Source organism: Nannospalax galili, unplaced genomic scaffold, assembly GCF_000622305.1.
Source record: "Nannospalax galili isolate Female #2095 unplaced genomic scaffold, S.galili_v1.0 scaffold1663, whole genome shotgun sequence".
Classification (NCBI taxonomy): domain Eukaryota; kingdom Metazoa; phylum Chordata; class Mammalia; order Rodentia; family Spalacidae; genus Nannospalax; species Nannospalax galili.
In genome coordinates this window covers 268,778-285,394 of record NW_008349356.1, presented here as the reverse complement: position 1 = coordinate 285,394, position 16,617 = coordinate 268,778, and the positions used below count along the sequence as shown (strand labels likewise).

At 43.1% G+C, this 16,617-nt stretch overlaps 1 protein-coding gene and 1 long non-coding RNA gene across 3 annotated transcripts in view; both read right to left on the bottom strand.

The window, feature by feature from the left end:
- Tgfbr1 (transforming growth factor beta receptor 1) overlaps positions 1 to 15,369 on the bottom strand; it is a 70,198-nt gene extending 54,829 nt beyond the window's left edge. For both annotated transcript variants that reach the window (XM_008846747.3, XM_008846748.3), the window contains exon 1: positions 15,169 to 15,369. In XM_008846747.3, the coding sequence (XP_008844969.1) occupies positions 15,169 to 15,253 (85 nt within the window). In that variant the 5' untranslated portion in view covers positions 15,254 to 15,369. The remainder of the gene's footprint in view (positions 1 to 15,168) is intronic.
- Positions 5,544 to 12,527, bottom strand: LOC103744901. The gene is made up of 2 exons (XR_607729.3): positions 12,379 to 12,527; positions 5,544 to 5,750 (listed from the first exon to the last, which is right to left on the bottom strand). It is a non-coding gene; the product is annotated as an uncharacterized LOC103744901 (long non-coding RNA).
- Positions 15,370 to 16,617: the final 1,248 nt, after the last annotated feature.

Sequence of the window (16,617 nt, the reverse complement as noted above, 5' to 3'; positions counted from 1 at the left end):
TTAACTTTACTTAACTTCTAATCCTTGGCAGAATGAAAAATTTACTTAGCCTAGAAAAAAAAGATGGTAGGCACCATTAGAAGTTTTGAAAACTTGATTTCAACAGAGTAGTTAATGTACTTTAATGTTCTTCTTGCCTTCTCTCAAGCTGAGATGTTCATCTCCCTTACAAACAAAATGCTGAGGCTGTTATGGTCTCTCCTAGGAAAACTCAGCTCAATTAAACCATGAACCATGAAACACGAAAGCTGGCTTTTTGTTTGCTTTGAAGCCAGCAGAAACAAGTATTTTTATAGTATTTTTAACCATTGAATCTGGTAGCAACTGGCTGCAAGCCTGTAATGGTGGGAAAAAAGAGAAAGATCTGCTAGGATCAGAGGCATAAGGGCCTTGGTATCATTTAACCCTTGGAGAAGTGAAGATACAGCATGAGTCTTCAGTAGAAGACTCATCTTACAGAATTATGACATCTATATATGCAAGTCAACAATTCCTAGCCTCAACAAGTCAACAATTCCTAACTAAGATCTAGGTATGGTTTAGGATGGATGGATCATAGGTGATTACTCCCATTTTCTCTGAGACTCCTTTCCCAGTTCCAGGGACTCCAAGCTAAATTAGATGAAAACACCCAGTAGCTTTGGGTGACTATTTCCTCAGGGCACACTATTTGCAATGCACACATCTAATTCTGACAAAGTAGGTCCAAGCACCGTATTTCTGCCAGGTACCTACTTCCTCTTCCACAACCTCTTCCTTTCTTCCACTTCCCATCGTAAGATAAGGGAAAGCTGGATCTGACAACACTTTAAATGATAGATGGGATCTACCTAAAATATTTACTGGGCTTTTTTTCTTCAATAAGATAAAGAGGAAGACACAATTGTAACTTTGAGTATGAGAACAAAAAGACTCAAGTTTATACATGCATAAAGACAATAAAGAAAAGAGGAAATCAAAATAATGGAAGAAAAAGAAAAGAGTATTTGTTCAGAAGAAAGCAATTCTCAAGTCAGACTTATATATCCCAGCTACTTGGGAGGCCAAGGAAGGAGGATCACAAGTTCAAGACCAGGCTGGGCAATTGAGCAAGACCCTATCTCAAAAGAAAAAGTAAAAGGAGAGACTGATGTATCTTACCTGGGACCAGGTGAAGCTCAGTGGTGACATACTTGCGAGGCATGCACAGGGCCTAGGTTCCATGTGCTGTTACATTTTCAATCATTTTCGGTCCCAGGCCCTATTTTACAAGGCTTTAGTGAGATTTGCAATCAGAAATTATCTTTCCTCATTGAGAAACACAAGCAAACTGGCCCCTGGTTTACAGTTTTTTTTCCGATGTAAAATGAGATAAAATAACTAAAACTACTTTAACTGTTTATTTTGGTAAAATAATTACATATAATTATTGTTGAAGGAAATCTACAATAGACCATCTTGATGTTTTATTTAAATCCGTTGCAAGCTGAATAACAAAATTAAAATGTCAGTTTCTCAACTGGAGAATACTCAAATCAACAGCCATGTGCTGAACAAAGAGACTCAATTAGAGCACATAATAGTTCAATTTGGGAATGAATAAATCAAGTAAAAAGAGCACCTATATATGCATGCACATAAATAAAATGCCACAGTTGCTGCTTTTCTATTTCTATATTCTCATTCAGGTTCAGGTTTAGCTATATCCAATTTCAGTGCTTTCTGATATGGGTATGAGTCCTAGCTTCTAGAAGAAAAGGTCACTTGTTTTTGCTTTTGTCATGGGATCTATTTATATTTCAATGCATATTTAAGGATCTTATATTGTAGAAATGTAACAGGATGCCTGCACAAGGTGTCCTAGAACTATAAATATACACTATTATGTAACCAGTGAGGCTCACATTTAAGAAAACTAGATGGAATGGTTATACTGAAGCAAGCGAACAAAAATAAGATGAACTTTAGGTTTGTCCTGTTGGTGAGATCAAGGAAACTGGACCTAAAGTAGCCAACTGCAAATAAAGGAAATGGCGTTATAAGTCATGAAAAGTAACACACAAATTATTTTCTAGAGGACCCTATACAGATTCTGTTAAGAAGGAGCCAAAATACCCTAAAATAGAGAATTCACTGAGTATGGTGATGCACACCTTTAATCCTAGCACTTGGGAATCAGAGGCTGGAGGATCTCTCAGAGATCTAGGCCATCTGGGTCTACAGGGAGACCCTGTTGGAAGCTCGGGGGGAGGAGGGGACCACAGAGAGGGGAAAACAGGAGGGGGGAGAAAGAGGGAGAGAGAATATGCCCCTCAAGCTAATGTACGTGGCTATCTTGGGGTTTCTGTAAGACCTTACAGTAGTGCCATACACTCTGGGTATGCTCTCCTAAAGTTCATCATTCCCAACATCCATCAACCAGAAATCACTTTTCAAACAGAAAACCCAAGCAAAGACACTCTACATCTGGTGTACCTGGGACCTGTTTGAAGAAAACTGTCTGGTTCTGGTCACCTGTAGTGGTAATTCTTGGATCTGTCTGCCAAATGGATACAGGCCAATTTAAGGACACCAGGAAAATGTCTCTGTAAGCGAGTCTGAAGTTTAATGTTCTTTTGTATTCATTATCCTCTGGCTTCTACAAAGCTTGATTTGAACACCCCAGCTTTGCATCAGCTGTTCCACCGGCATTAGGGACGCATGTGTCCACGCTTGGATCAGAGCCTTAAACTGGTAAAGAAAGTTGGTGGCAGTAGTACTAAAGTGAACTCTGGAAGTGTTAAGGAAGCCTGAGAACAAGAATCAGAATTGCCAGATTCAGCAGCACCTTTTCACCCCTCGAAGAGTCTCTGAGGATTGCAATCTCAGTGTTTTAAGAAAGATGGAGGGCTTAGGCCGGTGTTGGCACACACCTTTAATCCCAGCCCTTGGGAGGCAGAGGCAGGTGGATCTCTGTGAGTTCAAGGCCAGCCTGGTCTATATAGTGAGTTCCAGGCTAGCCCCACTACAGGGAGATCCTCCCTCAAAAAGACTTGAAAAAAAAAAAAAAGAAAGAAAGATGGAGGGCTCTTCATGAATTCTCAGTAACAGGCAATGAGATTATGAGATTATGCAAACTCTCACATTTCTTTATTTGCCCTTACTTCTAGAAAACTAAGAAATAATTGTGTTGTGCTCAAATGCCAAAGCATTCCTCTGCTTTTAAAGTACAGACAATTGTTTTTCTAGGGTGTTGCTTTTTTGTTGTTGTTTTAAGCTATTTTAAATAGGATATTCTTCCTGATTTCTTTCTCTGGGAATATGCTGTTGATATCTAAGATGGCTACTGGTTTTTTACATTAAGTTTGTATCCTCAACTTTACTCTTCATTAGATCTAGGAATTTTCTAGTAGTCTATGGGGTCTTTTTTACAGCAGAGAATCATGTCATTTACAAATAATAGTATGACTTCTCCTATTTTTACCCCCTTCATGTCTTTCTCTTGTCTAAATGCCAGAGCTAATACTTAAGAGCACCATGTTAAATAACAGAGAAGAGTGGGCATCCTTGTCTCATTCCTTTTAGAGGAAATGCTCCAGGTGTACCTGTCTTAGCTTACTGAAGTGATTAACACCATGACCAGAAATAGCTTGGGGAGGAAAGGGTTATTTGGCTTATGCATCCTCTCCAGTTTATCCTTAAGACAAGACAGGACAGGAACTCAGGGCAGGAACTTGGAGGCAGGAAATAAAACACAGGCCACAGAGAATGTTCTTTACTGGCTTGCTCCGCTAGCCTGTGCTCAGCCGCTTTCTTGTACAATGCAGGACCAACAGCCCATTGGCAGCACCCACCCACAGTGGACTGGATCCTCCCATCTCTACAATTCTAATTCCCTACAAACCAATTCCCTAGCTGAGGTTCCCTCCTCCCTGGTGTGTCAAGTTGACAACTAAAGCTATACAGCAGTCTCCATTTAATATAATGCTAGCTCTAGATTTGTTGTATGTAGCCTTTGCTCCATCTATTGCTAACATGTCCAGAACTTAGTGCATGAAGTCATGTTGAGCTTTGTCAAATGTCTTTTCGGCATAAATTGAGATGATTATGTGGTTTCTGTCCTTTAGTGTGTTTATATGGTGTATTACATTGATGGATTTACCTATGTTGAAACTCAGTATTAAAGGATGGAAATGGTCATTGTAATAGGCCGGAGTAGCTGTCCTTATACCAGAGAATTGTTTTCTTTCCTCCTTTTACTAGTTTTCATCTTTTGTGGTCATTAATTTTGGTCTTATCTAATTTTATTTCCAGCTTGCTAAATGCCTTTTTGGAGAATGGCCAGAGTACAAGTCAATCAGTAAGTAAAATTTCCTCTTACAATAAAGATTTATAAGATAGTACTCATCTTGAAACCATGAATCCTAGTGGGGCTTAGCCTGTATATTAGCTAAAAACAGTAAACAAGGACGTCTGGATTATACCTAAAAGTACAGAATTCTAGAGCAGAAACAGCTTGGAGATCAAGTCCAACCTTCCACATAATGCAAGACATTTCTTCTGCAGTTTTTCAGTCTCTGCCTGAATATTTCCAGTGAGAGGGTATTTTGTGACAGTTACTACTGATAACAGTTCTTCCTTATTTTGAGCTGAAATTTGCATCAATGTGTCAAATAATTCTGGTTTTTCCAAAAGGTGGTCCTTCACTTATTTAAATATAATTCCCCCTTGTTGAATACCTATTATGTCAGGCCTATGCTAGGCATATTTAGACACTGCTGCACACTATATTCACAATGACCATGCAAATCAGCAGCTAATCACTGCTGAAAAGTGGTCCCCACAGAAACACACCAGTTAAAAGTCTTATTACAGAAAAGTATGTGTACCTGCTCTTATAAACAAAGATATTACTCAATTTCTGGGAATCTGCCTTCAAAACTAGAAAGAAAAGAAACTTCAGTTAGATCAATCCTAACAGAAAATTAAAGATTCTAGAGACACAACAGCACCAGTGTTTGTTCATTTTTAATTATGTGTCTGTATGTGGGTATCTGCACATGAGTACAGTGCCGATGGAAGCTGAAGGCACTGGATCACTTGGAGCTAGAGTTACAGGCAGCTGAGAGCCACCCAACACGGGTGCTGGGAACTGAACTTTGGTCCTCTCCAAGAGCAGTATGTGCTCTTGACCGGTGAGCCATGTCTCCAGCCCCCCACCCCCAACTCAGTGCTTAATCCATGGAGCAAAGACAGGCATCAAGAAACTCCAAGATACAGATACCTGTGACAGCAACCATGGCCTGAGACTAGTAGAGTGTAAACCCAAGTTCCAAACAGGAAGCTTCCTGTCTTCTATCTCAGCCAGGAAGAACAAATTCCTAAGAGACCAGACATTTTATTTAGTTCCATATAACCAGTAGATCACATTCTGAACTGATATATCTTTGGTGTTAGGCAGGTGGGGAAAATATACAAAGTACAGATTTGTAACATAGGAGAGAAGAGCATTCCAGTGAACTGAGCAGGATCCAGATCCAAGCTAGGCCTTCAGGATGAGAATACTCAGCGCACATACGGTGGCTGAGACCAGACATTTTATTTAGTTCCATATAACCAGTAGATCACATTCTGAACTGATATATCTTTGGTGTTAGGCAGGTGGGGAAAATATACAAAGTACAGATTTGTAACATAGGAGAGAAGAGCATTCCAGTGAACTGAGCAGGATCCAGATCCAAGCTAGGCCTTCAGGATGAGAATACTCAGCGCACATACGGTGGCTTTTTAGGCTATAAAAAAAAAAAAAAAAAGAGAATATGCTGAAAGCAGGATAGTGGCAAGTCATTTCTTTGCCTAGACTCTGCCATCTCTGCTGCCTACTGAACCACTTGTACTTGGCTATCTTTACCTTGAACTCAACCTGCTCAAGTCAGAATTCATTTCTCCTTCAACTTTATCTTTCCAAATTCTTTACTAAAGACATTTCCAGGTATAAAAGCCTCAGTCTTTTTTTTTTTTTTTTTCTTTTCAAAAAGTCCTCAATAACTGCACTCTGCCTTTTTACAGATAAGACCCGCTGCCATTTAACAAATACGTACTGGCTGCCTATGACGCATCAAATACTTTCTATAGATTTGAGATACATCAGCCAACAACAACAAAAGATACCTGCTTTCATTCTAGTAGGAAAGAGAAAAAATATGGAAAGTATATGTGGTCTGTACATAAATATAGTATGTGGGAAGGAGTGTTACAAAAAAGACAAGACAATAGGAAAACAATTTTTAAAAACAGTGGTTATGGCAAGACTCACTAAGAAAAAGGGACATCTAAGCAGACTTCGGTGGTAAGGGGAGGCCATGCAGATAGCAGAGGAGCAGTCTTCACACCAGAGAACAGATTTAATTCTTCTGATTTCTGTTTGAAATGCCACAGAATCACTCTTCCACTCCATTCCCAATATCATCAAACCAACTCTAAAGCCTCCCTAGGCAGCCTTCCGGATTCACTTTCTCTGAGGTACAGTTAAACATTCCTTTTCCACAGAAAAACTACCAGGCCAATTTTCACAATTCACTTACCCCTCCCCCTTTATAAGACAAACTTAACCCCCTCCCTTAAAATTCTTAAAACTCAGTAAGATCCCTGCCATTCTCCCCAGTCCAAGAATGCTTCCTTTCCTACCCTTGTTCCCTCTACACTCTACCCCTGCAAGGCACAGAGTTAAGGCTCTACCACTTCAGCCTATGTTCCTGTTAGGCTGCTATTACTGTGTCTGGATTCATTGTTTCTCAGCGCTGTAATTCTTAAATGAAAACCTACCACCTAAATTTTCTATATCCCATCTTGATCATTACTAAATATTTGCTAAGAATAAACTAACTGTTCTTCTATAATCTGAAGCTCTTGCCCAACTTAGAACACTTTCATCAGCTTTGATAAATTGCTAAAAACAACGATGAAAGCATACTTTCAGAAGCTGGGGAAATAGCTCAGTCGGTAAAGTGCTTGCTATGCAAGCATGAGCACCCACATCAAGGTCCCCAGGACTCACATAAAAAGCTGAGCATGGTGATGCACATCTGTAACCCTAGTGTTGGGGTTGGGGGACAGAGAGAGGTGGAGTCCTGGATTTGTTAGACAAGACAGTATAGCCAGAGCAGCAAACTCCAGGCTCAATGAGACCCTGTCTCAAAAAAGTAAGATGGAACATAACAAAGAAAGACATGTGCCATCGCCAGATGCACACACCTGCAACACACGCAGGTGCACATATTCACATAAAATAAAAATTCACTGAAAAACGGGTTGTTTTTTTTTTGAATGCACAGGAATATGAAAGCCGTATTTTAATGATGGCTGATGATAGCTTTTTTCTTTCCTTTTCTCTAACCCAAATTTTCAGTTGTTTTCACTTCTGAATTTGCCTTACTTTCAGAAACAAAGAATTTGCTACGAACTATTTGACACAAACAGTAAGCGATCAACCATCACGGGACTCATCAGTAGTACTCAAGTTACCAAAAGAATACAACTTTAAGGAAAGATTGCACTCCGAGTTAAATTGCAGTTGCAAAGCCAAACTGCAGTTAAGATAAGCTGAAGCAACAGGGCGTAATAGTGCATGCCTGTAATCCTAGCACTCAAGGGGACTGAAGAAGTCAGATGGCCTCAAGTCCCAGGCCAGCCTGGGCCACATAGTGGCCAGCAAAGGCTCTATAGCAATACCATGTTTCAAAAAATAAGAATGTTTTAGAAATTAGAGGCTGGGGAGATGGCTCAGTGGTTAAGATCGTTTGTCACACAATTATGATGACCAAAGTTCAGATCCCAACACTCATGTAACAAGCTGGGCTTCCTGCAAGTGCCCGTAATCCCAGCTCTGAGGGAAGCAGAGATGGGAGGATCTTCTCAGCCTAGCTAAGAAAACACAAGCCCCAGGTTCAGGGAGAGATCCTGTCTCAAAGGAATAGACAGAGTGACAGAGGACACCTGAGGCCCTCTCCTGGCCTCGTGATGCACATACAAATATACATAAAATTGGGGCTGGAGAGATGGCTCAGTGGTTAAGAGCACTAGCTGCTCTTGCAGAGGACCCAGGTTCAATTCCCAGCACCCATATGCCGGCTAACAAAGTCCTTAACTTCAGTTCCAAGAGCTCCAACACCCTCTTCTGACCTCCAAGAGCATTTCACAACAGGGGTGTACCTATCTACATGCAGGCAATATACTCATACCCATAGAATAAAAATAATAAAGTGTTTTTAAAAAACAACAAATATACATAAAATCTTTTTAAAAACAGAAAAATAATAAAAGGTAAAACAAATTCTCACGGTAAGGAGGGAGAGAGGAAGGGAGGGCAAGCTTCCTGCTGAAGTAACTAACAATATATTTACTATATATGAAAGCAGCACAACATACAGGAAAGGGCACTACACCAGAGTGCTTAAGGCAAGCGTCACCATTCATTAACAGGGTGACTTTGTCAAATGGAAGCTAGAAGCTCTTCTATTTATACATCTTCATAGGTACAGACTAGGTTCCAATCTAAAAAAACTCCTGTCAGCTCTGTCTACCCAGGAAGAAGGAGTAAATGGTAATACACAATCATTTGAGTCTACTATGGACTATTCAGTAGTAGTCCATAGCTGTTCTAACTGAAGCAGAGTCTTATTACTATAAAAGCATTGGTGACCGAAAGATCAAAGACAAAATATTAGTATCTATATAGTTAATGTTAAGGAGTGCTGAAAAGGATCTATGTCATCAAAACCCACAGTATCTTCTGAGCACCAGTCACCTAAATCTGGAACAAATAGACTAAAAAGGAGTCTTTCTGTGGGGTCAGGGATGTAGCCTGGTGACAGAATACTTACCTACCATGTTCAATGTCCTGGGTCTTTTGAGAATTAATGGGCATATAAACACAAAGCTGCACTTTTTTTGCTACTATATAACCAGTACTCAGGGGCCAGGTGTAGGGTTAAAGGAGACATGGTGAGTAAAATGCCTGGCACACTCTAGTAACACATTCTTTCAAGAAATGTTAAAGCAGCCTGTATATACAGCCTGTAAATCATAATTGTTTTTAAGTTAGAAATCATTTTTACATGTACTTTCAGACTGCCAAGTGAGAGAGCAGCTTTATAAAAGGCCAGATTTGATCTATAAATTGGGCCCATATAATCAAGGTTATTCCTCTAGTGTTTAAGAAATGGATGTAAGGGAGAGGGGGTGGAAAAAACCCTGACATTGAATGGTCACCAGAAACTCACCTACATTGCTGGATCAAAAGCCAACTACACAGTTAAAAAATGGATCTATTTCAGAGCAGCAACAAATTTTTTTTGTGGAAAAGTTCTCCGATCTGCCATTGAAAAAAATTCCATTAAGAAAAGTTTTCAAACTCTGAGGATGCAGCTCAGTTGGAAAGTATTCACTTAGCATGTAAAATAAAAAATAAAATAAAATAAAAAGGTCCTGGGTTCAATCCTTAGCACTGCATCAAAAAATCTGGTGTGGCAATAGAGGTTTGTTATCTCAGCACTCATAGGAGGTGGACTCAGCAGGATAAACAGAAATTCAAGGTCATCCCTGGCTACATAGTGAGCTTGAAGCTATCCTGAGCTACACAGGACCTTTTCTCAAAAAAAAAAAAAGGGGGGGGGGGGGTTCGGGGGTGATGCAGAACTGCCTTAAGTACTACAGGGAGGCTGGGTTAGGCTGACTATAAATCTGAGAAGACTCCAAAAATTTCTTACAGTTTTAGGTAAATTTTTTTAAAAATCCACAACATGCCAGCATCTGCCCTTAATTCCAGAAGCAGGAAGTAAGGATGTGTCCCAATCACATAACATTAAACCACAGTCCATCTGTTCAGAGAATGCTACATTATGTAAGCCCTGACCAAGAAAGAGCAGCAAAGGGCTCATAGTTTGCTGCAATTTGCAGGAGGTTCTATTGTTACACCTAATTCAACTACACCTTACTTAACCAAGACAAATTGGAAACTACTTCTGCAATCAGTAAGTACTATATCAAGTCCTTGAATAAGCAATTTAAAAAATACTGACCTTTTCCTGGAAGACTTTTTTCCCTATAAGCATCTTCCTTCCCCATTCCTTCCCACCCACACAACTCACTTTTCCTAAATTCTGTTAATTCAAGACCAATTTCACCTAGGAAAATGTCCTAATCCTGTACTCCCTGCCCCCATTTTCAAGTCCTTTGCTTTTAAAGTACAGAACAGGGCACAAAATCTGGACTCAGGAAATCAAAGTTCCTTTCTCAGTAAGGCCCAGTGTAGCCCTGAGAAATTCATTTCATCCTATGCTTTTCCATGGATAGATTGGATTGATGATACATCTATGATTTTTACTGTTAGAATGCCTAGCCCTGGTGAGCATCCCATTATGTTATTTAAGTCTTTCAATCCAACCACTTATAAGGCAGAAGCTTTATTTCCAGCCACATACCATAGTTTTTAAGTGGCGGGAACAGGTTAATACATCCAAATCCCATTGTTCGGAATAAGGAACCTGACTCTAAAGAGCAACTTGGCAGTCAGTCAACAAAAGCTCTGATGCTTGCCCCGCAGTAACCGGGAACACAAAGAACTTTAATAGCCATTAAATCCTCCTGCTAGTCTGAATTCTAGATCCACCTTCAAAGTTAGTTTAGGGAAGCCTTCCTCAGCCACTTCGGCCTGTACCAATTACTTCCCCTTCGAATGCTAATGTGCCTCTCCACAAAGGTGATATTAAAAATATTTAACAACTGGCACTACAAGGGCACTAACTAATCAGAAAAGACATTTAACCAATCAAAACACAAGAGGCTTAGTGGGAATTGCTGGTTGAACATCAGCCCCTACTTATTATTAACTAAAATAGCAACTTCAAACTTAAATACACACAGCTTTCTCATTTGATTTCCACAATCTCATGAATTAAGTAAAGCAAGTGTCACCCATTTTCTGTATAACTAAAGTGAAGTTCAGATTAATAACCAAAATGAGTAAGCAGCTGCTTCTTTTATCATACCACACAACTTTCCTCTATTACATGAGAGAGAGACAGAGACAAGAGACAGAGAGGGAAAGAGAATTACAAACACAGCATACTCTTGTACTTAAATAAAACAGGACTGCTCAAATAGACTGTATATACTCAACAAACATTTATGCACAACAAAATATAAAAGCACAGTGCTAGGTTCCAGGGACATAACTGAAAGAAAAGCAGGATTCCTCTCTAGATATGTTATACTCGAATACAGTTAACAAGGGGGGGACGGTAGAAAGGGATAACACAAAGTATAGGTACTATACAGTTCAAGGAGACAGAGTTCAAAGAAACCTAAACTAACCCTACACAGGATGTCAAGAGCTACTCCCCTCTCATTTCCCACAAAAGGGACAAAATTAAATATTCAATGAAAAGGCTGAAGAGTCAGGATTAGTGAGAGGGAAAGCAAACCTAGGTTTGCAGTAGTGAACCATGAGATCTCTAGTCAGATATTCTGAGATGGTCCTAAACATAAGCCTCATGTTGCTCTGGGTCCTAACTACACATAGGCAAACTTCAAATCTTCCTGGATGGCCCAGGATAGCTTAGCAGGAACTACTACAGCAGCCCAATGAGAGGAACACTAGAAAGCAGCAATTGGATGTAAGGGGAAATGGGCAGACTAAGGTAATAGCTACCCAGCAGGGGAGGGGTAGGCATGCTAGGCACGTTTTCCAAGCAAAAGACATGAAATGGCTGAGAGGGACAGCATTCTAACATAAGGAACAGGTGTAAACACAGTAACACTAAATTGTACCAGGGACAAGGAACCAATATCCCTCCCAGCAATCTGTGTTATGAAACTGGCGGAGAAAAATAAACAATAGACAGGAGCAACTTGAAGTCTTAAGCTAAATTTTAAAGACATGTGAGCTTCTTCAGAATGTAGTGAAACATCAACATAACCAATGAGGGCAAGGAAACAAGGTGACGTTATCTAGGCCACAGCTTCTCACATTGAGACATAACTCCACACAGAGGTGTGTAACTGAATGGGGGGATGCGGAAGGGGGAGGACACGAAAATCTGGCAACAGTAAAAGGCCTCTGAATGTGCAACACCCAAGAAATAACTCAAAGTCAAATGAGTAATGAATCCGAGGTGTTTCTGTGCTTGCCTGTGTTGCATCACGCAACTTCACTGCAGCTTTGGTTCTGAACACACAACATGCTGTCACACCATGCAGTGCTAACAAATGAACAGATGTGAGACCTTTATTGTATGTTGTGAATTTTAATGTTTATGATGGCACATACAAAACTTTCTACTCTTACAGAAACATAATGGCTAACTACAGAAAAGGTTTTCTTCAGCATGCATATATCAAAATAGTTTATCTTCGGATTACATTGTGTTGGAATGTTGATCTTAGAAATTGCTGTTTAAGGGCTGGAGAGATGGCTCAGCAGTTAACACTGAGTGTTCTTGCAGAAGACTCGGGTTCGAATCCCAGCACCCACATGGCAGCTAACAACTCTCCGTAACTCCAGTTCCAGGTGATTCGATAGCTTCTTCTGTCCTCCAAGGGCACTGCACGACACGGGTCACTTACCTACATGTAGGCAATATACACATACACATAAAATAAGAAAAATAATAATTTTTTTTTAATTGCTGTTTAAGACGGGCATGGTGGTGCATGCCTTTGATCCCAGCACTCGGGAGGTAGAGGCAGGCGGATCTCTGAGTTCAAAGCCAGCCTGGTCTACATAGCGAGCTCCAGGCCAGCTGGAGCTACAGGGAGATCCTGTCTCAAAAAGACCAAAAAACAAACAAACAAACAAACAAATAAATAAATAAAAATTGTTTAAATTGCTGACTTGTTTCATTAAAAAAATTGATAAATAAATTTTGTCTTGTGATTAAGACAGAATTTCCAACAATTTCTGAAATGGTCCTAAACATATATTTTTGTGCAGTGGCATTAGATGACTAGAAAATCAAAATATCAGTCAACTCTGAAAAACACTATAGATGTTCTATCTCCTGTAATACCAACTATTCAGCCAAGATTTACTTCTTTATGTAAAAACAAGTAAACATCCACTTTGTTATAATGGCAAAACTTTTTCCCAGTAAATTTTTTTTTTTTTTTTTTTTGAGACAGGGTCTCCCAGTTGCTCCAGCTGGCCTGGAACTCGCTATACAGACCATGCTGGGCTCCATTTCACCCAGATTCACCTTCCTGTCTCCTGAGTGCTGGGATTAAAGGCATGGACCACCAAACCAGGCAAGGAATTTCTTAAAAACAATTTTCTTGGGGACTGGAGAGATGGCTCAGCAGTTAAGAACACTGGCTGCTCTCGCAGAGGGCAGGGGTTCAATTCCCAGCTGACAAAGGACCGGACCATAACTCCAGTTCCAGGGTATCCGACGCCCTCTTCTGACTTCCACTGGCATTGCACAACATGGGTGCACTTCCATACATGCAGGCAATACACTCATACACATAACATAAAAATATTTTAAAATAATTTTCTTTATGATTTAGTATCAGCATGTTTGATTTGTATATCTGTTTTTTACACCTATATACTCTGGGTCACATAATATTTCTTGAGCAAAAAGGGGTGGCAAGTGGAAAAAGTTTAAGAAGTCCTAGTCTAGGCATTTAATTAATATAAGCTTCTACACCAGTTTGGTATTACACTGAAGTCTATGTAGGCTATAAATTCCTCCTGAGCATGGACAGAACAATATTCTAAACATTCAATACTGATAAATACATGAACACTTCCTGCATTATCTCAGGTGCAAAAGAATGAACTACTCTATTCAAGTGTAGATCAATGGTCATTTATGTTTGATGCATAATTATAACGATCTTCTCACTTGCCCACACAGTTATCTTCCTCCTTAGGCCAATATCAAAAACTCAGTTTCATCTATTTTAGGCCCACGTGAAGGGACTCAGGAATGTTCACGGAACAACGAAGCCAAATGTTACTTATGTTGTAAGTAATAAATACCAATTGCTCTTTAGACAAGTGAGAAAACGGGCTATGCTACTTTGGTGTACCAAGTGTACAGACTTTGAAAACTTAAAGGCCTAAATGCAAATCCCAACTTCAGCACTTAGTATAAGAATTTAATCTCCTGCACCTCCAGTTTTCACATCGATATAAGGTGCAAATGCCACCAGCCCTGAGGGTTCAATTATGGGGATCTGGTAATGTACTGTGGTGTACTTTTCGCATCTGCATTCTAAGCTCCTAATAAACAGAAACTATTAAGATAATATCATCCAGTCTGGAGGAGTTTTTGGTTTGGTCGGTTTCTTTAAAATGTGCTGTCCAATTTCTGCAACAGAAATCTACTTTCAATGTATTTTGGTTACTAATGCCGAGGTTCAGTATTATACTTTTTTCCTATTTCAATTCGGTCACTAACAAGGTTTTTCATCCCTCCTCCGAGGTGACAACCATTTATCACGGCCTTATTTAGAATTTTGGGGAAAAAACTGCAACATTCTCTCTCGAAAACTAGTTACACAAACGTTTGGTTTCTAACTACGTCCACTTGAGGAAAAGAAATATCCCGAGTGATGCTCCTTTCGAAGAAATGAAGCATTTGAGCAATTGTACAGGATCATGCCCATTCAAACGTTCTAAAACCTGCAGAGTGAGCGAGCGAGCGTTCAAGTTTCTACGAGCGAGGCAAGCTGTAAGCCTTCTGGATTCTGGACTCACTTCAACACTTTCCAGACGAAGGAAGAAACATTCCGCGCATCTCCGCGCCTGCTCCTCACACAAAGCCCCCCCTCCCCCGGTGGGTGGGAGAAGGGGTCGCGCCCGCTGGGGGCCGACGCCCAAGGCAGCGCAGCCGTCTCCGGGTCTCGGCCCTCGGAAGCCCGTCTCCCACCGCCCGGGAAGCCCCACTCAGGTCCCCGCCCAGCCCGCGCCCCGGCTACCCCCGGCCTCGGCGGAGCCAGGCCACGGTACTCGCCCGCCTGGCGCCCCGGACGGTAGCCCCCGAGCTCGGACGGCCAGCCCGCTGCCAGCCGGGTCAGGAAAGCCCGGCGCGGCCCCGCGCCGCCACCTGCGCCCCCGGCCCCGCGCCATGTTTGAGAAAGAGCAGCAGCGAGCCAGAGGCCGGGCCCGGCCCGCGCGCCCCACAACCGCCCGCCGCCGCCACTCACCCGTCGCCCCCGGGAGCAGTGTCGCCACCGCCACCAACACGACGAGAAGCAGCCGGCGACGCGGAGCAGCGGCCGCCGCCTCCATGGTCCCGCCGCCACCGCCTGTGGCCCGGCCCGGCCCGGCCGCCGCTTCGCCTCAGCAAGCCTCGCCTCGCCCCACCTCCTTAGCGCCGCGGCGGCCTCGCTCCGGCCCTTTGTAACTGCTCCGGGGCCGTGCGCCCATTGGCTGCCGGGCTCCCGCCGACCCCGCCCCCCGCCGCCGGAGAGCACCCGAGCGGGACCCAGCCTGGAGCCCCGCCTGCGGGGCCTCCGGGCGGCCAATGCAAGGCGACGGGCTGCGGGCGCTGGCCACGCCCCCGCACTGCTGGGCCTCTGGACTTGTCCCCGCCGCGCCGGGCGCCCGGTCCCCAGCCCCTGCCCTGGCCGCTGGCGCTCCACAGGCGGGTGGGGCGGGTCTGGGCTGCCGGGGAGCTCGGAGTCCCAGCCCCGGAGCCAAGCTCTAGGAGTGTGTCGGTGCGAGTCGCTCGGGGAAAGACCGGGACCACTCCACGCTCTGTCCTTCTACCTCAGTCCACCCTGTCCCCTGCACAACCCTGAACCCGCAAATACCAACTCTCGCCACCTAGGTCCTCCGTCGGGCCCGGGGTTCAACTTCCCGTCCCCAGACCCACGCCCCAACTGGCAGCATCCCTCCCCAGCGCCTCTCACCGTGCATCCCGGTTTCGTCCTGCTCTCCGCGTCCGCCCAGACCTGGTCCCCCCATCCCCAAACTGCAGTCCCTAAGTCCGCGGGTTCCGGACGCGCGCTGGGACACACCCCCAAGTGGCCTGGGCCTCCCCCCAGCTCCTCGTGGGCTCGGGCCGCCCCCTCCCCCCCTCCCCTGCCTGACCCTGCTGGGAACCCGAGGGGGAGGCATCCCTCTGCGGAGCATCCCGCTCCGGGGGTGGAGCGGGAGCCGTCAGCGCTGCTTGGAGCTGTCTCTGACACGCCTGTGTAATAATTCCAAGGTGTCACTAAAAACCCAAATAAACTCAGCTCCGTTTTCATTCTGAGTTCCTAATTTACAGTGAGATGCTCCACCCACCTTCCCTCCGGGACGCCAAAATGAGCTCCAGATTTGTAATTCTTCCTGTCAGACTAGTCCTTTCTTCAGACACAAACACTGCCGCATGGCACCGACAACATTTTTTTTTCGCAGAACTTTTAAGGGGAAAATTTTATTTTCTGTGTGATTTGAACTCGGAATTAAATAAAGCTCGGGACTAGAAACCAACCGGCCTCTAGTATTGATTGGTAAATTGCTTTAGAGCTACTCGCTTAGTTTAATCGCTTAGGGAATACTTCCTCATAGAGCTGCGAAAGGAAACGGGGAACGGGGGACGGGGGGGGGGGGGGGGGGGGGGGGGGGGGGCTGCCCCCTTCTGCCGTTTTAGGGCCCACCCCACACAC